At 47.2% G+C, this 24,539-nt stretch overlaps 1 protein-coding gene across 2 annotated transcripts in view; it reads left to right on the forward strand.

The window, feature by feature from the left end:
- The window catches only part of LOC308580502 (uncharacterized protein), a 48,278-nt gene that overhangs the window by 5,282 nt on the left and 18,457 nt on the right, over window positions 1-24,539 (forward strand). The window contains exons 2-3 of one of the 2 annotated variants that reach the window (XM_081182228.1): window positions 16,066-16,239; window positions 21,429-23,022. In XM_081182228.1, coding sequence (XP_081038354.1) covers window positions 16,066-16,239; window positions 21,429-22,882 — 1,628 coding nt within the window. In that variant the 3' untranslated portion in view covers window positions 22,883-23,022. Of the gene's footprint in view, window positions 1-16,065; window positions 16,240-21,428; window positions 23,023-24,539 lie in introns of those variants that run through there. The other variant, XM_081182227.1, reaches the window with a different exon arrangement.

Raw genomic sequence — 24,539 nt, forward strand, 5'->3', positions numbered from 1 at the left:
TGCCCCAGCAGCGGGGCACTTTGGATGGTATCGGACCACCCATTTGGTCAGTCGGGAGTTTTGGTGGCCCCGCCTGAAGGCCGACGTGGCTCGCTACGTTGCTGGTTGTGATGTCTGCCGTCGTGCCAAGGGTCCTACCGGGCGACCCCCCGGCCTACTTCAGCCATTGCCAGTTCCACCGCGCCCTTGGCACACGGTTTCGTTGGACTTTGTAGTGGACTTACCCTCGTCTCGTGGCTGTACCTGCCTTCTGGTTTTCTCCGACCATTTCACCAAGATGGTACACTGCGCTCCCTGTCCATCTGTACCCACAGCCAAGGAAACTGCGCAGCTGTACCTTCAGCATGTCTTCCGCCTGCATGGACTACCTGAGCGCGTGGTGTCCAACCGGGGCGTTCAGTTCACATCCCGGTTCTGGCGAGCATTACACCAGACCCTCGGGACAGAGGTCTGCCTCTCGTCAGCCTACCACCCACAGACCGATGGCCAGACGGAACGGGCGAACGCGGTGCTAGAGCAGTACCTCCGGTGTTACTGCAGCTACCAGCAGGATGACTGGGTCGACCACCTGGCATTGGCGGAGTTCGCCTATAACAACACGGTGAATGCGTCCACCCAGCAGACCCCGTTCCAGGCCAGCTATGGTTATCATCCACGGCTGTTTCCAGAGGTGCTGCCGGCATCCGCGGTCCCGGCAGTGACGGAGTGGCTTCAAGAGCTCCAGTCCCAGCAACAGCTTTTGGTGGAGCAACTGCACCAGGCCAAGGAAGCGTACAAAGCCCAGGCCGACCGCCACCGCCAGGTGGGGCCGGAACTTCGCGTCGGTGACCTGGTTTGGCTCTCCACTCACCATCTCCACCCCTCTCGACCTTCGCGGAAGTTGGACGCCCGCTTCACCGGGCCGTTCCCTATCGTGGACCAAGTCTCTCCTGTGGCATTCCGTCTCCGGTTACCCGCAACCCTGAAGGTTCACCCGGTCTTCCACAGGTCCCTTTTGAGTCCTGTGGCCCCACCCGACGAGTTCCACCCGAACCGTCCCCAACCGCAGCCAGTGTTGGTTCGGGGAGAGCCTGAGTACGAGGTGGAACGCATCCTGGACTCCCGATACCGCAGGGGAAAGCTACAGTATCTCATTGACTGGAAGGGGTACGGACCGGAGGACCGTTCCTGGGAACCAGCGGCCAACGTCCACGCACCTGCCTGCCTCCGAGAGTTCCATGCGACGTACCCCGGCAAGCCGGGTCCGGACCCTCGGTTGAGGGGGGGGGCCTGGGAGGGGGGATGCTGTGATGGCCTGGGATTCCGATTCGGAGGATGAAACAGAGGAATCCCAGCCTGCACAGGAGCCCCCACCTCCAGGGCCGGCTGAACTGGGGCAAGGCCTAGATGCTGAAGAGCCTGCACCTGTGGCAGTGCAGCAGGAGCTGGCCCCAGGTGAAGTCCTCCTGGCCCCAGAGGGGCCTGATGACTCAGTGGCCACAGGTGAGCCTCCTCCAGGGCCCAGTAACCCTTCGGCCTCTCCTGATCTGCAGAGGCTTAGGGCAGAGAGGCGAAGGGAACTAGTTGCCCCCAGGAGGAGTGCTCGCCTTAAGGCCAGAGTAGGCGGGGCTCCTGGGGGTCGGGACCGCCCCTGACCTTAGAAGAGGATAAAAGCCCAGTCATCCCGGCCCCAGGTTGCGGGAGCAACGTCGTTGTTGGCTTCGGACCTTGCTGTGTTTTTGATCCCTGCTCGGCCTCCTGTTCCTGACTATCCGGTACTCCTGTTCCCTGCTCGGCTACCTGTTCCTGACTATCCAGTACTCCTGTTCCCTGCTCGGCCTCCTGTTCCCGACCATCCGGTGTTCCTGTTACCTGCTCAGCCTTCTGTTCCAGCGTTCCTGTTCCCCGCCCGGCTCTCTGCATCGGACCTCGTCTCTGCATCGGACCGGGTCTTCTCATGTCATTTGTATATCTCAAAACTAGCAGAATCTATTTGCAGGAATATCTATAACATACAATTCAACGTTAGTGGTCAGTGTGTGAGTTCTGTGTTCATGAAATGTTTTAAACTGGAACAAAAAATGGGGAAACAGGAGGGAAAAGAGAGCATTCAACATTGCATAGCTGAATGCCTAGGGAAATGTCTGTACTACCCGCTCTTGCTCTGGAGCACTCTCTAGAAACTTTGTGAGAATCACCTGACCAGATTCAGACAAAATTACTCTGTAGAGACCCTTTTCATAACCCACAGAAATGCCTCTGGCATTCTTTACTCCACCTGGAGCTTCTGTTCTCACATGAGACCCAAAAACCTTGAAATAGGCAACAGAAGGTTTTCTATTGAACAGCTTCTCAAAAGGAGAACATCCCAACTCTGTTGAGACCTTTCTGACCCACACATGAAGATAGGACGCTAGAGACTCCGCCCAATATTCATGTGGCAAATGTGAACTCAGCAATTGCGCATGCATCCCCTTTTGCAATTCTTTGTTCACTCTAACACAGACCCCCCTGTTCCACGCTTCGGCTGAAACAGCAACTTTGTGGTCTATCCCTCTTCCATCCAGGAACTTCTGAAACTTCTGTAACAGAAAAATTTGCTTGTCATCTGTGAAAAGACAATCAATGTTAGCATCATGCATATTTTTAACCTTGTCACAAAACTCCTGAAACTTTTCTAAAGTTTCTTGCGGTTTCTCCATCATATAAACCCAAGAATAATTAGTGAAACAATCCACACACAAAAGGTAATATTTTGCACCGCCTCTAGATGGTTCTAGAGGACCAATCACATCAGCATACACCCGCTGAAATGCTCTGTCGACCTTCAGCACCTTCCGGGCGCTCTTGGTCACACCTGCAAGAGATATTGCGTTAGAATCAGAAGAATTACATTTCATGTAATCACTTTGATCAAAAGTCAACAAATACAGTCCATCTTTCTCTCTGGCAGTAAGAAACAGTTCTCCATCTTTGAAGATTTTGCAGCTTTTAGCATCATAGGACAGTTTCAGTCCTTTCTTTGCAATCTGCGACACGCTCAGCAGATTAAATCTCAGTTCTGGAACCAGGTAAACATTACTTATAGTCAAGTTCAGACTCTCAAGATACACAGTCCCAATTCCAGTCGCTTCCAACTCCTGACCGTTGGCCTGTTTCACAGTGAAGCTTTGCTTCTTCAACGTCGAAAACAGTTGTCTGTGTGGGCATAAATGTTTTGTACATCCCGTGTCGATTACGAAGGCATTCCCAACATCTGGCGTGGTTCCTTTCGCCATCATAGCCTTTGCAGGTTTCACCTGGCACTTGGTACGGCTTTTGCCTGACGCCTCAGGCTTCGTAGAGCTGTTCTTGGCTCCTTTTGACTGGCACGGCTTCTTACAGTTTCGCTGTAGATGCCCAGTCTGTCCACAATTGTGGCATCGGACAGCACTCAATGCTACAGCATGCTCTCCAGTAGATTCAGCAGCGGGAAGATTCGAACTCTGTTCTACCCTCCCCCTGTCCTTCACTTCCAGTGCAGCAAGTCTGTCGTGTTCGTTCAGGACCACGGCACACACCCTTTCCGCGGTTAGCTGAGCGGCAGGTAGGGAACCAAGCTGACTGGCAACAACCTTGTAGGTGCGATTAAGGCTGTTTATCATCATGAAGCAAAACACTTCCTCCTGAAGACGGAAATTGCGTTCCACCATCTGTTGACGCAGAAACTTCATCTCTGTCAGGTGCGCTTGAACATCTCCATCAGGCGCAAGTCTCAGATTGGTCAACTTCTCAAAATACAGCAACGCTGAAGAACCAGCATCTCTCTGATGCGTTGTACGCAGCGTGTCCCAAACCTCTTTCGCGTTTTCTAAATGCTGGATATGCACCAATTGCGCATCTGAGACACAGACTTATAGCAGTCCTGGCCCTCATGTTCTGTGATTCCCAACCTCTGGTTGGTGCTGCAGGGATGGGGTTTTCAATTACATCAAAAAGCCTCTGATTCTGCAGCAGGGCCTTCATCTTTACAGACCAAGATGAATAATTGTCATTATTTAGGGGAGGTGGGCAAGGCAGACCCCCTGCCTTCTTGGCATCCATCTTGAAGCCAAGCCTCTGGCTCACACTCTCAAGCAAACTGCGAAATCCAACAGTTGTTTTTTTTTTTTCTTTCTCAGTCAGGCAGGCAAAACTGCAAGTTGTTTATGCTCTTTGCACCTGGCAGCAAAACGCTGGCTGCTACGGAAAGTCCCTTTCCAAGAGCACGTAAAGCTTGTAGCCAAAACACTCCATGGCTTAGTTTCGCTTTCCCAGCCTCACAATGCAGCTGCGTAGCCAGTAACTTTCCACTCAAGAGTGCATTCAGGACTTCTTATCTTAAAACCACAAGAATCTGTGGAATGCAGGCTTCAGCTTCCAAGCTGCAGGCCTTTCTCCCGGAGCTGTATTTTTCAAACGCAGAGCTCCCGTGAAGTGAACCAGGGAATTAATCAACCTGCGTTCACACTTTTCGCCCAAAAATGCAGCAGCATACCTTGATCTCCGTTGCTTGGAAACACTTTCCTCTGGGTCTGTTCAGCCTCTGGCTTCTGTCAGACGCTTGCCTTCTCCCTTGGAGCAGAGGAGGACATTCCACCAGCCTCTCATGCAGATGTCCGCTGAATCGCAACCATCCGAAGGCTGCCATATGTTAGTATCTCAGCTTACAGTCAGAGGTACCTGGCCTCCCCTGAGGCAATTAAGCTGGATACTTGATGACCTCTGCACTGCGTCTCCCGGCAGGCTAGGTCATAACTCCGACGATTCTCCTCATCAATCTGACGTGGAGAACACACCCTCCGCTACTCTGCTTCTCCCTCCCTCCCTGCATTCTCCCAGGGAGGAGAAATGAGACAGACAGGAGTCCTTTCTACATGTTTTATTCCTGTCACTCAACAGTACATAGAAATGTGACTGTTCCCTTCAGACTCCATCAGAAGAGACTCACACTCCTCCCCTGTACTTCCAGCACAGGTCAGATGACACACTGAGCTAACATCCGGTGCTCAGTACAGAGAATAGGCTCCACCTTTTCTCCAACAGTAGATCTGCAAAACACAACATCCTGTTTTGCAATCCAGCCATCTGGAGCTGGCTTTTGCCTTGGTGCTTTTTCCCAACAGTCAGGAGTTCTTGCGGCTGTTGTGTTTAGATTAAATGTGATTAATAGTATTTTTTCCTCTTCTGTTACCAATGAAATTATACGGAGTTGGTCTCCTCATGAACACAGGACAGGGGTTCAAACTGAAGAAAGTGATTTATTTATAAATTTAAATTTAGACCAATCAGATTGAGGCAACTGCTGATGGGGTGTAGGTTTCACAGACAAGGCATGGATGTTAATGGATCCTGACCAAAGAGTTCTGCCTAAGGAAGTAAAGGAGGAGAATCCTGGGATCATGGACAGTCTGACCCCTTCTCTCCTACTGTAATCTTCATAGAACTCTAACCCAATGGTTGCCATTAATTTCATTCTGAATTGATTCTAGAATGTATTTTAATTACTGTATTTTTTGCTCCATAAGACGCAGTTTTTTCTTCCTAAAAAGTAAGGGGAAATGTCTGTGTGTCTTATGGGGCGAATGCGTGGTCCTTGGAGCCGAATTGCCCAGAGGCAAAACGCAGATCATGCTTTCCCCTCTTTTTTTTGAAAGAGGGAAGTGGGTGTTGAAACAAAGCCGCTGATCGGCAAGCGATCGGGAGCGAGATAAGGGATGCTAGCAATAAAGAAGGCTGCCCAGGAGCAGGGAGGTAAAGACAGCAAACTTGCAAGGAGACAGGAAGACTAAAGCAATGAGGAGAGTAATTAGAAGAAAGGGAGGAGCAAAGAACTGCTCCATCTAAGGAAAAAACACTAAGGCAAATGAGGGAAGGGAGTGTTGAAAAGAAGCAGCTGATCGGTAAGGGGTCAGGAGGGAGATAAGGGATGCTAGCGATAAAGTAGGCTGCCTGGGAGGGGGAAGGTAAAAGTCTATGGATCCTCAGGATTTTTATATTGGGTCACCCCAAATTCACCATCAGATCACATAGCATGTCCATGGCTACAGCCTGAACCCAAAAAATCACTGTTTCGTGGGGCCACAATGGTGCAAAAACGTGGTTACAAAGCACAGAGCCGCATGGATCCTCAGGATTTTTGCACTGGGCTTCCGCCACAGAATCCAAACGGATGTGACCAGAAAACACCATCGCTTACAACAAAATCTAAACCATGCTGAAAGGAGAGCCATAGATAATCTCAGGAACAACCCAGACATTATAACTAAAGAGGCGGACAAGGGTGGAGCTGTCGTCATCATCATGAACAAAACTGATTACATCCAGGAGGCTCACAGACAACTTTCTAATACCGCCTTTTAAATAAAATTGGACTCAGACCCCACAAAAGAATATAACAAAGTACTGAACAAGATTGTTAAGGAACTACCTCCACACATCCAAGAACAGATCCTCACAAACACACCAGCAGAACCTCGACCAGGAACTTTATATCTTCTACCTAAAATACACAAACCAGGAAATCCAGGACGCCCCATCATCTCAGGTATTGGCACTATTACTGTGGGTGTTTCCGATTATATGGACTCTGTCCTGAAACCATATGCCATCAGTGAGCCCAGCTACATATGTGACACCACAGATTTGAATAATCTTCCTAACAATACTATAGTAGCCACTATGGATGTGGAATCTCTGTATACCAACATCCCACACAACGATGGTTTACAAGCTATAAGGAACACCATTTCAGATAAAATAACAGCGGACTTTGCTACCAAACTCTGCCATTTGGTCCTTACCCACAGCAACTTCAAATTTGGTGATGACCTGTTCCTCCAGATCAGCGGCACAGCAATGGGCCCCCGCATGGCCCCACAGTATGCCAACATCTTCATGGCAAATTTCTAACAACATTTCCTAAACTCCTATCCACTTAAATCTCTCTTGTCCCTGTGATACATACCATCTCAGGACTATTTAATTGCTCTTCTTCTAACATTGTGTATGCCATCAAATGCCAACAGTGCCCTTCAGCTCTCTGTATTGGACAAACAGGCCAAACCCAACACAAAAGGATAAATGGACATAAATCTGATATCAGGAATCACAAGATAGAGAAACTAGTAGGAGAACACTTCAATCTCCCAGGACATTCTATGCAAGATCTCAAAGTAGCTGTCTTATTACAAAAGAATTTCAGAAATAGACTGGAAAGAGAAGTTGCTGAATTGCAACTTATTACCAAACTTAAAACCCTGGAGAGACCTGGTCTGAATAGAGACATTGGATTCTTATCTCATTATACATGGTATATGTAGCTATTTTTAGCCATCTCACCCCTTGCTTTTTTCTGTAAGACCAATTGCAGTCATTAACAGTCATCAACAGGTTTACCACACCTATCAGCCAATCACCCATTCCCACCACCCTTATGAGAAATACCTCTCCCCACCCTCTCACCATATATAAGGCTCTGGTGACTTCTGTTTCAGTGTGTCTGAAGAAGTGTGCATGACACAAAAGCTCATACTAACAACAAACTTAATTGGTCTCTAAGGTGCTACTGGAAGGAATTTTTTAATTCATTAACATTGTTCATTAATCTGGTGCTTCATTTCTTCCTGAGGCTCTAATTAGCTTCTCTCTTCATTGCAGATGGTGATCAATTGGAGGGGAAGAACAAAGGGGACCACAACAGAATCCACATAGCGGAGGAGCCAAATCAATATTCAGGGTATGGAGAGAACATCCGTAAGAGCTCCCAGTCCGCCTCCTATCAAGGACACAGCTTCATTTGGAGGCATAGCCTTACTTCACACGAAAGAACTCACAGTGGTGAGAAATTGCATCAGTGCTTGGAATGTGGAAAGAGCTTCAGTCAGAAGGATGCTCTCACTTCCCATCACAGAATTCATACAGGGGAGAAACCCTATCAATGCTTGGAATGTAGAAAGAGCTTCAGTCGGAAGGATACTCTCACTTCCCATCACAGAATTCATACAGGGGAGAAACCCTATCAGTGCTTGGAATGCGGAAAGAAATTCAGACTGAGCTCACAGCTCACATCCCATCAAAGAATTCATACAGGTCAGAAACCATATAAATGCTTCGAATGTGGAAAGAGCTTTAGTCGAAGCAACTCTCTCACGTTCCATCAAAGAATTCATACAGGGGGAAAACACTATCAGTGCTTGGAATGTGGAAAGAGCTTTAGTGAGAGTGGAAAACTCACTTCCCATCGAAGAATTCATACAGGGGAGGCACCCTATCAGTGTTTGCAATGCGGAAAGTGCTTCAATCGGAGGAGAAACTTCACTTCCCATCGAAGAATTCATACAGGGGAAAAACCTTTTCAGTGCTATGAGTGTGGAAAGAGCTTCACTCAGAGGGCCAATCTCACTTCCCATCAAAGAATTCATACAGGTCAGAAACCATATAAATGCTTCGAATGTGGAAAGAGCTTTAGTCGGAGCAACTCTCTCACTTCCCATCAAAGAATTCATACAGGTGAGAAACCCTATCAGTGCCAGGAATGTGGAAAGAGCTTTCGTGAGGGGGGAAAACTCGCTTCTCATCGAAGAATTCATACAGGTGAGAAACCCTATCAATGTTTGGAATGTGGAAAGAGCTTTCGTGAGGGGGGAAAACTCACTTCTCATCGAAGAATTCATACAGGTGAGAAACCCTATCAATGCTTGGAATGTGGAAAGAGCTTTCATGAGGGGGGAAAACTTGCTTCTCATCGAAGAATTCATACAGGTGAGAAACCCTATCAATGCTTGGAATGTGGAAAGAGCTTTCGTGAGAGGGGAAAACTCGCTTCTCATCGAAGAATTCATACAGGTGAGAAACCCTATCAATGTTTGGAATGTGGAAAGAGCTTTCGTGAGAGGGGAAAACTCGCTTCTCATCGGAGAATTCATACAGGGGAGAAACCCTTTCAATGCTTGGAATGTAGAAAGAGCTTCAGTCGGAGGGATAGTCTTACTTCCCATCAAAGAATTCATACAGGGGAGAAACTCTAACAGTGCTTGCAATGTTTAAAGAAGAAACAACAATAACAACAGATATAGGTAGGTAGCCATGTTGATCTGCCATAATCAAAACAAAATAAAAAAGTTTGCTATTGGTATGAGCTTTCGTGTGCATGTACACTACTTCAGATACCATGCATGAATAAACTTAGTTGGTCTTTAAGGTGCTACTGGAAGAATTTTTTTTTTAAAAAAATAATTTATTACTTATACCCTCCCCATCTGGCTGGCGTTCCACAGATACGCTGGGTAGCTCCCAACAGAGTATTGAAAACATGATAAAACATCAAGCGTTGTTGTTGTTTAGTCGTGTCCGACTCTTTGTGACCCTCTGAACCAGAGCACCCCAGGCACTCCTGTCTTCTACTGTCCCCCGCAGTTTGCTCAAACTCATGTTTGTAGCTTCGAGAACACTGTCCAACCATCTCATCCTCTGTCGTCCCCTTCTCCTTGTGCCCTCCAACTTTCCCAACATCAGGGTCTTTTCCAGGCAGTCTTCTCTTCTCATGAGGTGGCCCAAGTACTGGAGCCTCAGCTTCACGATCTGACCTTCCAATGAGCACTCAGGGCTGATTTCCTTCAGAATGGAGAGGTTTGATCTTCTTGCAGAAGAATTGTAGAGTTGCAAGTAAAATAAAAGGTAAAGGACCTCTGGACGTTTAAGTCAAAGGAGACTGTGTTACAGCGCTCATCTCGCTTTCAGGCTGAGGGAGCTGTCGTTTGTCCACAGACAGCTTTCCGAGTCATGTGGACAGCATGACTAAGCCACTACTGGCACACGGAGGACCGTGACGAGTGCCAGAGCGCACAGAAACACCGTTTACCTTCCCACTGCTGTGGTACCTATTTATCTACTTGCACTGGTGTGCTTTCGAACGGCTAGGTTGGCAGGAGCTGGGACAGAGCAATGGGAGCTCACCCCATCGTGGGGATTTGAACCGCCGACCTTCCGATCAGCAAGCCCAAGAGGCTCAGTGGTTTAGACCACAGGGCCACCCGCGTCCCTACAAGAGTTGCAAGTACCCTGGGGTCATCCAGTCCAACCCTCTGCAACACAGGAATCTCATTTCAAGCATCCATGAGATGGCCATCCACCCTCTTCTCAAAAATCGCCAGTGAAGGAGAGACCACAAACTCCAGAGGGAGACCAGTCCACTGTCAAACAACTCTAATTACCAGGAAGATGAGCCCTTTGATAAATTTGGTTTTGGCAACTGCAAAACAACATACAAGATCCTGGTTTTCCCCTGAGATATGACACTTGAAAATTGGCCGTATTATATTTAAAATTATTTTGGCCACGTAGAAGAAGAGTTTGGATTTGATATCCCACTTTATCATTACCCGAAGGAGTCTCAAAGCGACTAACATTCTCCCTTCCCTTCCTCCCCCACAACACTCTGTGAGGTGAGTGAGGCTGAGAGATTTCAGAGAAGTGTGACTAGCCCAAGGTCACCAAGCTGCTGCATGTGGAAGAGCGGAGAGACGAACCCGGTTCCCCAGATTACGAGTCTACCGCTCTTAACCAGTACACCACAGTGGCTCTTGTAGTAAACAACAGTATTTTTCTTTCCAAATTTAATGAGTAGGAAATCTCCAACATTTATATTTTCAGTATTGGGAACATCAAAAATTGTACACTAGCAGGGCACTTCTATACGTATCAATGTGCCCCATGTCTTAGTGTATCAAAGTGCCCGAAACAGACATTTTCAAAAAATTAACATTTATTAATAAAACCACTGAATTTATTTAAAAATCATGTGTAATCCTGATTACTGAGTAGAATAACTTAGAATCATAGAATCCAACATCATACTAACATTAATTTTACAATATTTCTGTAGATAGTCTTTAAATTTCTTCCATTCTTCTTCCACCGACTCGTCTCCCTGGTCTCGGATTCTGCCAGTCATTTCTGCCAATTCCATGTAGTCCATCACCATCTGCCATTCTTCCAAAGTGGGTAGATCTTGTGTCTTCCAATACTTTGCAATGAGTATTCTTGCTGCTGTTGTAGCATACATAAAAAAAATTCTGTCCTTTGGCACCAATTGGCTGACAATGCCCAGAAGAAAGGCCTCTGGTTTCTTCAAGAAAGTATATTTGAATACCCTTTTCAGTTCATTATATATCATTTCCCAGAAAGCCTTAATCCTTGGGTACGTCCACCAAAGGTGAAAGAATGTACCTTCAGTTTCTTTACATTTCCAGCATTTATTATCGGGCAAATGATAGATCTTTGCAAGCTTGACTGGGGTCATGTACCACCTTATATCATTTTCATAATATTCTCTCTTAGGGCATTACATGCTGTAAACTTCATACCTGTGGTCCATAACTGTTCCCAGTCAGCCATCATTATGTTATGTCCAACATCTTGTGCCCATTTAATCATAGCAGATTTGACCGTTTCATCCTGAGTATTCCATTTCAACAGCAAGTTATACATTCTTGACAAATTCTTAGTTTTGGGTTCTAAGAGTTCTGTTTCTAATTTTGATTTTTCCACATGGAAGCCAATTTTCTTAACCAAATTATATGCCTCCATTATCTGATAATAATGAAGCCAATCTCTCACTTTGTTTTTTAATTTCTCAAAACTCTGCAATTTCAATTTGTCTCCTTCTTGTTCCAAAATTTCCCAATATTTCGGCCATTTGACCTCCATATTGAGCCTTTTCAGAGCTTTCGCTTCCATCGGTGACAGAATACAGTGGCACTATTACTTCCCTTGATCTAGATGCTATACTCCTATTGATGCAGCCCAGAATTGCATTGGCTTTTTTAGCTGCCGCGTCACATAGCTGCTGCATTTTTAGCTGCCACGTCACACTTACATTTGGTCTTTTTAAATTTTAAGGATTTAAAACAGCGTTGGAGCACTTTTACATTTCTCATAATTTTTCATTTGGCTGCACTATAAACACACCTACTCTTGTCAAATGCCAGCAGCTAACTGGTGGGCAGCGTGGTCACAACTGTTGTATTCACAGATATATAGACACGTTTCTCAAAACTGAAATATTGTTGGTGTATCAATGTGCCCCTTACATCAATGTGCCCCCTCTCCCCTACATGCCAGAGAGGCTGCTTCCCTGGGCAAGGAAGGAGCAGGAATCCCTAAAGGGGAGGATCTGTATGTGATCCCATCTCTAGAGCTCACATAAACACCAGAGGGAAGGTGGCCGGGGTGTAAAAGGCAAAAGCAGGCCTCAGGGATGCTTCTTCCCTTTCCCCCATAGAGACCTGGGACCCCTTCTCCAGGAGAGACCTCCAAGGAGGAGGAAGCCAGGGCGGATCAGTCCCTGGACCTTGGAGGCAATGCCTGGACTCCTCTGGAAAGATGCAATATAATGTATATAATATAATTTTCCTGCTTGGCAGGGGGTTGGACTCGATGGCCCTTGTGGTCTCTTCCAACTCTATGATTCTATGATTCTATAATGTTCCTTTCCCCATTGGCCAGGAACCTAAGCTCCTTTTGGGGTTCCTTATTCCACAACCCAAGGTTCCTCCAAGGCCTTGGGGAAGGAAACTGAGGCAGGCTTAGCCAAGACAAGAGGAAGAGCTCTGGCTGCCCCCCGGGGTGGGGGGCCTGCCTCTTTCTCTGGCCATGGCAGCCCCCTTGGAAGAAAGGCAGGAGACCCACAGCAGGGAGCAGCCAAGTCTGGTTCTTCTCCGCGATGGCTTCCTCTTCTGAGAGCTCCCTCTCTTTATTCTCTGGGCTGGACTGGGAGGACCCCAGTTCAGCCAGTTCCCCTCGGTCTCCCCACTGGGTTCCAGTGGCCGCCTGAGACCTGCAGGGATCTGGAGTGGAAGCGACTTCTCCTGTTGAACTACCGCCTGAGGGGGAAGAATAATCGAGGTCCGCCCAGAAAGGGCTCCTGGGATCCTGAGGAGCCAGAAGGGGTCTGGCGAGGAGCAAGGCTGCTCTGCGGAGGCAAAGCCATCATGGCAGGAAGGCGGCTGAGGACGCCCCGTGAGCGCTGGCCCCCGAAGCTGCCACCCTCCTTCGCTGGGAGAAGAGACCCCCGAGAGCGTGGGACCCCCGAGGTCCACAGGGAGCCATGACGTCTCTGGGAGCGGCTGGGGCCTCCAGATGAAACAAAATGGCGCTCCCGCCTTTTTCAGAAAAGAGCGGGAAACGCCATCTCCTGGCCCTGCCACCTCCGTGGGTTCCTCCTGGGCCTGCCTGGCCATGGGGGGGGGGATGCAGCTGCCCCCAAACTCTTCCCTTCCCCAGACATTGGGGGGGGGGGAGGAACATTAAGAGAAGGAGAAATGAAGGAGAAATGCAGGGAGGGGGAGCAGCCAAGAGGGAAACTCAGGGGGGAAACTCCCTCAGGAAACCGGGCGAAGGAGAGGAGGAGGCCCAGGGGAATCTGAAAGGGGATTGGCCAGCTCTCAAAGGGAGAGGCTTCTGATTGGTCCTGCTCTGGGGTGAGAAATGGGGTCAAATGGTTCTGAGAGCCCAGTATAAACTGGTTTTCTGACAGGAAACGCAGGGAAAGGAAGGAGTTGGGAGGGGGGAAGAGTCCCAGAGTGGGGGGGGGCTGCCCCCTGAGCAGCATGTGCCCCTCTCCCTCCCTCCCCAATAGTGGGCTTCGCCTTTCCTGCCTGTGGTGCTTTTACGGGGGGGGGGGCTTCCACACCTCCCCCCCCCCCAGGATGGCGTGTCTGTTTCATTCCTCGCGTGGGACACTTCCTCATCTGTCTCTCTTCCTGGGCTGCAGAAGCAGGAAAGTCCGCTTGGCGGGGGGGGAGGGAGATTATCTTCGGAGGGGGAGGGATCTCCTGGCTGGGAAGCCCCTCCCCCTCCATTCTTCCCCCCCCCCACTCGCTGATCGGGAGGGTGTTTTGTTTTTTTGAGGGGTGTCTTGATGGAGCCATTTCTTAGCCTCTTCTCCCTCCCAGCCTTTCCTTGGGATTCAGGAGCCTCTATGTTGGAGGAGGGGGAGAGCCAAGGTAACCCCCCCCATGGCCACCCCCGTCTCTCTTTCGGTTAGTCTGGATCAGATGTGGGCTCCTTGGGGCAGAGTCCTTGGCACAGACGGGGGGGGGGCAGCCCCTTGAGCGCAGGCGCAGAAGCAGAAGCAGGAAAACTGCGGAGAGGGAGGGGGTGCCCTCGGCTATGCAAGGGTTAAAAGGAGCAAAGCGGGATTCCTAGAGAGGACAGGAAGTGAAGGGGGGGTCAAGGTCCTCCATGGCTAAATTCCCTCCCTCCCACATCCCTTCCTGCAAGCCGAGAGGAGGTGGCTTTCTTCTCTCTCCTTTGCAAAAGCTTCCTTGGGGCCCCTCCTGGAATCCGGTGAGTCTCCTCTCTCTTCCCCCCACCCGAGAGTGCAATGGGGAGATTGGGGTCCCTGTTCAGATCATGCAGGGTGGGGGGAGAAGAGAGAAGAAGAGGAGGAGTTTGGATTTGATATCCCACTTCATCACTCCCCTTCAGGAGTCTCAAAGCGGCTAACATTCTCCTTTCCCTTCCTCCCCCACAACAAACACTCTGTGGGGTGAGTGGGGCTGAGAGACTTCAGAGAAGTGTGACTGGCCCAAGGTCACCCAGCAGCTGCAGGTGGAGGAGCGGAGACGCGAACCCGGTTCCCCAGATTACGAGTCCACCGCTCTTTACCACTACACGACACTGGTCCTCCCTTGTCCTCTCTGCCAAGCCAGGGAGGGGGCGAGTTCGCAGGAGGTCTGCAGCTCTGTTCTTCCTTGGGATCCAGATGCTGCCTTTCTTTTTGGGGAGGGGGCTTTGGGTCAAGAAAAACGGGGCATGCAGATAAACCCCCTTCAGACTGAGAAGTCAAATTTGTGAACAGAGGCTGCAGCCAGAAGGGAACATTTGCACATGGGGGGAGCACAGGGAGAAGAAAAGCCCGTCTGCATATGCAGCGGCACAACCGGACCACTTCCTCTGTCCCAGATGCAACAACACATGTCTCTCCCCTATTCAGGCTAAACAAGTAGACAAACTAACGTCAAAGCAGATTTTAGATGTATTTTCAGGAAATGCTAAAGCAAGGATAAAAGACTCCTTCTCCCAACATTCTGGGACAAATGAGCAATTATCAATAACTGGGTGCCTTGTGCTACTAACAGAGGACATGGAACCCATAAAATCCTCCCCCCCCCCCGACTGTGATAAAATCCTTACTATCCTGATAGGTACTTGTAAAGCCTTCTGGGAGAACATCTAGCAGAGGGTCTGTGGGTTTTGATAAACAAGAAATGGAAATTGGTGTTATCTCAAAATAGACTAGTTCTGTCAAGCTACCCTACGCCTTTGGGAATCTTGTCAGAAGAGGAGTGCAAAGCTCACCTCAGGAGTTTTTTTAAAGGGTCTACATGCCTGGTGTCTTAAGAACAGAAGAAATTTAGGACATGTGGAAGATCTATACTTTGATTGCTTCCATGCCAGGGTGGGGGCCACATTTTGGGACTGGAGACTTGCGAAGATGGTGTATAAGCACAGACGATATCTAAGGAGGAGGGGTGTATTAGTTTCCTGATATTTCAAAAATGTGGCATCACCGGCTCCTCTGCTTCCACGTATAGATTTGGTCCCCATGCAACTCCTGACAGAGGTGGATACGGCCACAACATCTGTTTGGCTTGCGATGAGAGAGCTCAAAGATTGTGAACAGGGCTCTGCATACAAAGCACCTAGCATGGGGGCAGCTACATGTAATATCTACTCTGCTCTTTTCTGCCCATGCTCTGGGGTTGCAGGTTTCAGGCTTGGGGACAGGACAGGGGACTGGTTTTTGCACCAAGTTCTGTCAATAATCCCCACTGAGTTCAATGGGATCTATTCTCAGGTCACTACTGTGCAGACCATGCCAGCCTTACGAAGTGGAGTGAGGAGCAAACAGAGGAAATTGGAATCACTGGAGATGTTTAGAAATGGGGCTTCTCTTGGGAAGGGGCTGCCCCATTTGTGCTTCTCCAGGGGCTGGAGAATATCTAGGGCAGGAGAATTCCTGCAGGGCCTCTGAGGCTCCCTTTGCTTCTTCCTCTCTCCCAGGACCCTGCAGCTTCTTTTGGCTCCTTGACTCCTCAGGAAGGATGAAAGAGACGGATCCTGCAAAGCTAGCGAGGATGGAAGGGGGAAGATGGACAGTTGACCTGGTCAGGTTGTCTCCTGCATCCCTCCCCACAACCTCTGAGCGTTCCCTCCCAGGGACCTCCGAGAGATCTGGTGAGTCCCAAGGGAGTGGAGCTGGGGACGTGGATGGAAGGAGCTGGAGAGGTATCAGGGCTTGCTCAGTTTGGGGGTGGGAGGAGGCAGGCAGGCAGATGGAGATGGAGAAGGAGAGCAGTTTATTGGGTTCCTCCACCTGCTTCCTGCCTGCGCCTTTGTAATCTGCAGGCATTTTGAGCTAGGAATACAGCTGAACCTCAGAAGTCGAACAGAATCCCTTCTTCGACTTCCGAGGCGCGACTTTTGATTGCTCTCGCAATTGGTTTTTTTAATAAAGATATTTATTAAAATTTTCAAGAAATTACAAAGTAAAAAAAGAGAAGACAAAAATACAAAAAAGAAAAAATACAAAGTAAAAAAGAAAAGACAAAAATACAAAAAAGAAAAATGCAAAGTAAAAATAGTTAAAAAAAAAAACAATTCTGTCATAACATATTTTTCATTTGCTTATTTCCCTGGACCTCCTCACGCCTTCCTTCTATGTATTCTAGTTCAAATTATTATTTCAGCAAATCCCTCCCCTTTTTATTCATCTTAATCTTCAATTTTTAAATATTATAATATTTTTTTTTTACCTATTAATACCCATTTTCTCATATTCCCTTATAGCATTACAGCTAAAGACCACTTAGTTTCAATCCAACATCATTCTAACATTCATTAATTTTACAGTATTTCCGTAAATAGTCTTTAAACTTTTTCCAATCTTCTTCCACCGACTCTTCTCCCTGGTCTCGGATTCTGCCAGTCATTTCTGCCAGTTCCATATAGTCCATCACCTTCATCTGCCATTCTTCCAAGGTGGGTAGATCTTGTGTCTTCCAGTACTTTGTGATGAGTATTTTTGCTGCTGTTGTGGCATACATAAAGGAAGTTCTGTCCTTCTTTGGCACCAATTGGCTGACCATGCCCAGGAGAAAGGCCTCTGGTTTCTTCAGGAAGGTATATTTAAATACCTTTTTCATTTCATTATAAATCATCTCCCAGAAAGCCTTAACCCTTGGGCACGTCCACCAAAGGTGAAAGAATGTACCTTCAGTTTCCTTACATTTCCAACATTTATTATCGGGCAAATGATAGATTTTTGCAAGCTTGACTGGTGTCATGTACCACCTGTATATCATTTTCATAATATTCTTTCTTAGGGCATCACATGCCGTAAATTTCATACCTGTGGTCCACAACTGTTCCCAGTCAGCAAACATAATGTTATGTCCAAGATCTTGTTCCCATTTAATCATAGCAGATTTGACCGTTTCATCCTGAGTATTCCATTTCAGCAGCAAGTTATACATCCTTGACAAAGTCTTAGTTTTAGGTTCTAACAGTTCTGTTTCTAATTTTGATTTCCCCCCAATGGAGTATGAATCATGAGCGACAGTGGGTTTTCTTTGGGAAAACAGGTTGCAAACAAACTTTTCAGCAAGAAATTTTGGTTCTTATTCCTCCACTGAAATGGAACAAACAGTGGAACAAACAGTTGTTTTTTCTATTAACTTGAATACGGATTATATAAACTGTATGCTGTTTAGGTTTAAGGTTACTTCCTTTTACACATTTTCCATGGATCAGACTTCTGTACACAAATTTCTGGAACTGAATCCTAATCCTGCATCCTCCGTGTGTTGCCTTTTTCTTTCTTTTTGGAATAACTTTTTTTTGCTTTTAAAAACAAGGATCATAGGACCACTAAATGATGAAATATGTAGACCGGGGGTCAGCAATCTATGGCTCATGGGCCATAAGCGACTCACGGGGGTCATTTCAGCTGCCCCTGAGCCGTCCGCTTGCTGAGTCCCATGTCTACACACGTGATCCTGCCCACGGAGCGATCTCTGTGAGAGTGAGCCAGCCCAGGCGAGGTAAAGCTTGCCAACCCCTGATGTAGACCGGGTCTTCTCATGTCATTTGTATATCTCAAAACTAGCAGAATCTATTTGCAGGAATATCTGTAACATACGATTCATCATTAGTGGTCAGTGTGTGAGTTCTGGGTTCATGAAATGTTAAACTGGAACAAAAAATGAGGAAACAGGAGAGAACAGAGAGCATTCAACATTGCATAGCTGAACGCCTAGTCAGGAGCTCTTGTGGCTGTTGTGCTTAGATAAAGTGTGAGTTATAGTCACTTTTCCTCTTCTGTTACCAATGAAACAATACAGAGTTGGTCTCCTCATGAACACGGGAGGGGGGTTCAAACTGAAGAGAGTGATTTATGTATAAATTTAAATTTAGACCAATCAGAGTGAGGCAACTGCTGATGGCGTGTAGTTTTCACAGACAAGGCATGGATCCTGTCCAAAGAGCTCTGCATAAGGAAGTAAAGGAGGAGAATCGTGGGATCATGGACCCTCTCAGTAAAACTCCCTGCTGGATCATAAAATCAGTTTTGAAATTCCATACATACCTCTGTCAGGGGTCGGCAACCTGCAGCCCATGGGGGTCATTTAAGTGGGCCACAAGCCACCCCCGAACCAAGCTGCCCACTCAGCGAGTCCCCCCGTGCTGCGCTAAACCAGTCCAGGGCGGGGACTCGCTTCCGTGGTGCCGGAAATCAGATGCAGACGCATGAGCGATCCAGACCATGGCGGGATCTTCGCAGGGCTGAACCGACCCAGGCAAGGTAAACCTTCCTGAGCCCTGCTCTGTGTGATGAACCTTCGCTTTTTTGATGGAGATGAAAAGCTGAGCAGTTGGCTCCTTACTTCTCTCGCCCTGACCTAGCCACTGTGATCCACGCGATAGTCACCTCCAGGCTTGATTATTGTAACTCACTCTACGTGGGGATGCCCTTGAGACTGACCCAGAAACTCCAGCAGGGAACAGAATGCCGTGGCAGGACTCTGTGGTGGGTCTGGAAGCCTTTCACAAGAAATACCTCTGCTCACTCAGATATATATTTACAGTCTTTATTTACATACATATTTACAAGGTACAGGACATAGCTTTCAAGCATCTGAATTCTCGGTAGCAGATCCAGGCAGTGGGAGCTTTTGGCTCCTCCTCCAGCAGAGGAGCTTGGGAAGCCCCAAGCGCCTCCTTTGTTCCCTACATTTTAACCCCCTTCTGTCCTGTGCTGAAGGAGTGGGCATTGACTCTCACTCTCTCCTCCCTCTGAACTGGTTGAGTGGTGTTGATGGTCTCCAGCATCCGGGAGCATCCTCGCCGCTTGAGTTCCTTCCGCTTACTTGTCCTCTCCCTCTCCTGTCTTTTCTAACGGCTCTTGTTCTTCCCCCTCCCTCAGCTCTGGCGCATTCCCTGGCAGCCCCGTGACAGACTCCTTACGGGGTCCTCACAGCAGGATCACATTCACCCAGTTCTGTACCAGCTGCACTGGCTCCTGGTGAAGTAAAGTGTCAGGTTTAAGGTGCTGGTTTTAACCTTTAAAGCCGTATACGGCCTAGGAACCGCGTACCTACGGGACCGCCTCTCCTGGTCTGCCCCATGGAGGACCTTACGGCCTTCAAGCAAAAATATCTTCGAGGTCCCAGGCCACAGGGAGGTTAGGCTGGCCTCAACCAGAGCCAGGGCCTTTTCGGCCTTGGCCCCGATCTGGTGGAACACTGTCACAAGAGATTAGGGCCCTGCGGGACTTGACATCTTTCCTCAGGGCCTGCAAGACAGAGCTGTTCCACCAGGCCTTTGGCCAAGGCACAGTCTGACCACCTCTCTCCTTCTGTAATCATCCTAGAATTCTAACCTGGTGGTTGCTATTAATACGATTCTGAATTAATTCTAAGATGTATTTTAATTGACTGTGTGATTTTATGTACACTGTGCTTTTTTTACCTGTTGTTAGCTGCTCCGAGCCCGGCTTTGGCCGGGAAGGGCGGAATACAAATATTATTATTATTATTATTATTATTATTATTATTATTATTATTATCATCATCATCATCATCATCATCATCTGGGATTCCAACATCCTCACCATGAATCCTGAATGGAGGGATATCAACTGTTTTCTCTGTGAATATTCTTCATTTCGTCAAGCTTTTTTAAGCAATGGCCAGGCTTCTTTGAACTACCCAGGCTTTTTTAAATGTCATCTTCAGATTTTTTAGGGTCACGACTGGACAAACAGGCCAAACTCTATGCCAAAGGATAAGAGGTAAAGGTAGAGGGACCCCTGACCATTAGGTCCAGTCGTGACCGACTCTGGGGTTGTGGCGCTCATCTTGCTTTATTGGCCAAGGGAGCCGCTGTACAGCTTCTGGGTCAAGTGGCCAGCATGACGAAGCTGATTCTGGCGAAGCAAAGCAGCGCATGGAAACGCCGATTACCTTCCCGCCGGAGCGGTACCTATTTATCTACTTGCACTTTTTGTGCTTTCATACTGCTAGGTTGGCAGGAGCAGGGACCGAGCAATGGGAGCTAACCCCGTGGTGGGGATTCGAACCTCCGACATTCTAATCAGCAAGTCCTAGGCTCTGTGGCTTAAGCTACAGCGCCTCTCACACCAAAGGATAAATGGACATAAATCTGATATCAGGAATCACAAGACAGAGAAACCAGTAGGAGAACACTTCAGTCTCCCGGGACATTCTAAACAAGATCTCAAAGTAGCTGTCTTATTACAAAAGAATTTCAGAAATAGACTGGAAAGAGCAGTTGCTGAATTGCAACTTCTTACCAAACGTAAAACCATGGAGAGACCTGGTCTGAATAGAGACATTGGATTCTTATCTCATTATACATGGTATATGTAGTAGATAGGTAGCCGTGTTGGTCTGCCATAGTCAAAATAAAAAAATTCCTTCCAGTAGCACCTTAAAGACCAACTAAGTTAGTTCTTGGTATGAGCTTTTGTGTGCATGCACACTTCTTCAGATACACTCATGGTATATGTAGCTATTTTTAGCCATCTCACCCCTTGCTTTTCCTGGAAGACCAATTGCAGTCGTTAATAGTCATCAACAAATTACCACACCTATCAGCCAATCACCCATTCCCACCATCCTTCTGAGTAATACCCCTCCCCACCCTCTCACTATATATAAGGGTCTGGTGACTTCTGTTTCAGTGTATATGAAAAAGTGTGCATGCACACAAAAGCGCATACCAATAACAAACTTAGTTAGTCTCTAAGGTGCTACTGGAAGGATTTTTTTTAATTCATTAACATCGTTCAATAATCTGGGGAATAATCTTCCTGAGGCTCTAATTAGCTTCTCTCTTCATTGCAGATGATGATGAATTGGAAGGGAAGAACAAAGGGGATCACAACAGAATCCACACAGCGGAGAAGTCAAATAAATATTCAGCCTGTGGGGATAACATCCGTCAGAGCTCCCAGTGCACCTCCCATCAAGGACACAGCTTCATTCGGAGGCATAGCCTTACTTCACACGAAAGAACTCACAGTGGAGAGAAATTGCATCAGTGCTTGGAATGTAGGAAGAGATTCAGTCGGAAGGATTCTCTCATTTCCCATCGAAGAATTCATACAGGAGAGAAACCCTATCAGTGTTTGCAGTGTGGAAAGTGCTTCAGTCAGAGGAGCAATCTGACAACCCATCAAAGGATTCATACAGGGGAGACACCCTATAAGTGCTTGGAATGTGGAAAGAGATTCAGACAGAGCTCAGAGCTCACTTCCCATCACAGAATTCATACAGGGGAGAAACCCTATCAGTGTTTGGAATGTGGAAAGAGATTCAGTGATAAGAGTTATCTCACTTCCCACGAAAGAATTCATACAGGGGAGAAGCCTTATCAGTGCTTGGAATGTGGAAAGAGCTTCAGTCAGAGGAACAGTCTCACTTCCCATCAAATAAATCATACAGGGGAGAAACCCTATCAGTGCCTGGAATGTGGAAAGAGCTTCAGACGGAGGCACAGTCTCACTTACCATCAAAGAATTCATACAGGGGAGAAACCCTATCAGTGCTTGGAATGCGGAAAGAGCTTCAGTAACCGCCAAATTCTCACTTCCCATCGAAGAATTCATACAGGGGAGAAACCCTATCAGTGCTTGGAATGCGGAAAGAGCTTCAATTGGCGGGCTAGTCTTACTTCCCATCAAAGAATTCATACAGGGGAGAAACCTTTTCAGTGCCATGAATGTGGAAAGAGCTTCATTCATAAGAAAACTCTCACTTCCCATCAAAGAATTCATACAGGTCAGAAACCATATAAATGCTTCCAATGTGGAAAGAGCTTCGTTCACAGCCATGACCTCACCATCCATCAAAGGATTCATACAGGTGAGAAACCCTATCAGTGCCAGGAATGTGGAAAGAGCTTTCGTGAGACGGGAAAACTTGCTGCTCATCGAAGAATTCATACAGGGGAGAAACCATATCAGTGCTTGGAATGTGGAAAGAGCTTCACCCAAAGGGTCCATCTCCTGACCCATCAAAAAATTCATACAGGTCAGAAACCCTATCAATGCTTGGAATGTGGAAAGAGCTTTCGTGATAGGGATAAAGTCACTTCCCATCAAAGAATTCATACTGGGGAGAAACCCTATCAATGCTTGGAATGTAGAAAGAGCTTCAGTCGGAGGGATAGTCTTACTTCCCATCAAAGAATTCATACAGGGGAGAAACCCTATCAGTGCTTGGAATGTGGAAAGAGATTCAGATGGAAGGTTAGTTTCACCTCCCATCAAAGATTTCATACAGGAGAGAAACCATAAGTGTTAGAGGGGTTTTTTCCTCTGGCGGCAGATGACAGAAGACTGACACCACGAGACCGGTGTAAAACCAAATCAAATAAAGATTTATGACAAAGCAACCTACAACAAAGCCTATGGGGTTTTTTCCTGCAGGCGAAGTTCAAACTGCAACTTTTCCTTCTTTTATAGTCATGACCAGCTGTAACCAATCTGCTCAAAGCTCACAGAAACAGTTCTTAAAGGTACAAACATCCTTACTGTTTCTTTGAAGAATGACTCCCAACACTAACAGTGCTTGTAATGTTTAAAGAACTAATAATAATAACAGATACAGGTAGGTAGCTGTGTTGGTCTGCCATGATCAAAATAAAATAAATTCTTCCAGTAGATTCCTCTTCGAAGATGGCGCCGAGGCTAGTCACGCTCTCTGGCGCTCATTTTTATTCTTTTTTATTCTTTTAAAACCTTATCTTAATTGCCCTCTGGATGACAACTTCTAACAAACGGAAAACATTTTACAGACTCTGAGCTTTTTATAACTCTGTTGGCTCTGTGAACTTCAGCTTGTCCCAGCCTGCCTCCAGCTCATCCCAGCCTACTCCCTCCCTCCTTATCAGCTGCCGGGTCAAGGCTGCTAGAGAGGAGAGAACGCTGTTGCCTGAACTGAGAGCAGAGAGAGGAGGTCTAAAGACAGAATTGTGAACTGCTTACCTGACCAACGGTGCTTGGAGAAAGAGCGTAAGGAGAGATACGACTGTGAGCCCTGCTTTGAGACTGGCCCGTAGACACCAGCTCTGTTGAACACAGTGAAAGATAAAGCTTGGAGATTCGGGGGTTAACTGAACTGACTGACCCCCGCCCAACTGGGGAGCTGTGTGAACTAGCTGGGGTCAACATTCCCTCTTCACAGCTGAAGAGGAGGTGTAGTAGCTGGTTGCAGCTTTTGTGAAGCAGCGCTGGTCGCATGTTTGAGGTGAAAACTACGGGCTTAAGATAATTGTCAAGATCTAAAAGCAGAGAACTCAAATTAGAGAAATATATTGAGGCTGTTGATGAGCACATCGGGAGGCTGCTGCAGAGAGCAGGTGGGAATAGATTGATACCTCCACTTGCCCCCCAATTTAAGGCAGTCGCACCCGGGGTAAACTGCCCTCTCTCTATATCATGACAACTTCTACCATGGTTTTCACTAGAAGAACATATAAGGAGTTGGGTATATTGCCTGACCCGGCAATCAGCCCCTCGGGCCCTGGTAAAAGACAAAGCAAAATCACAAATTACTTTCCCAAGATGGAGGAGGACATGAGTCCACAAAAAGAGTTAATTCTTGATGAAGTAATACCCCCCTCTCTTACTGTTCTTGATTGGACGTCTAATTTTAAAGAGATATATCAAGATACTGGAAATATTAACTCCCAATGCAGCCTAGCGCAAGAACTAGCTTTAGCCGAGGAACTTCAGGAGGGAAATACCTCTATTTCTAAGGAACAGCTGCCCACGGAAGAAAATACATCAACCCATCAAAACCAGATACCTATTTCAAAATTCTCTCAAACAGAATTGAGCGACGGCCGCCCTTTGGATTATTTCCTAGCAATAAGTACTGATCTTGCCAACATAAAAAATTATCTAACAATAACAAATGGGCTACTGCTGACATTAGTAGAAAATTTCACAC

This window comes from Podarcis bocagei (assembly GCF_964188305.1).
Source record: "Podarcis bocagei genome assembly, chromosome: 2".
Classification (NCBI taxonomy): Eukaryota; Metazoa; Chordata; class Lepidosauria; order Squamata; family Lacertidae; genus Podarcis; species Podarcis bocagei.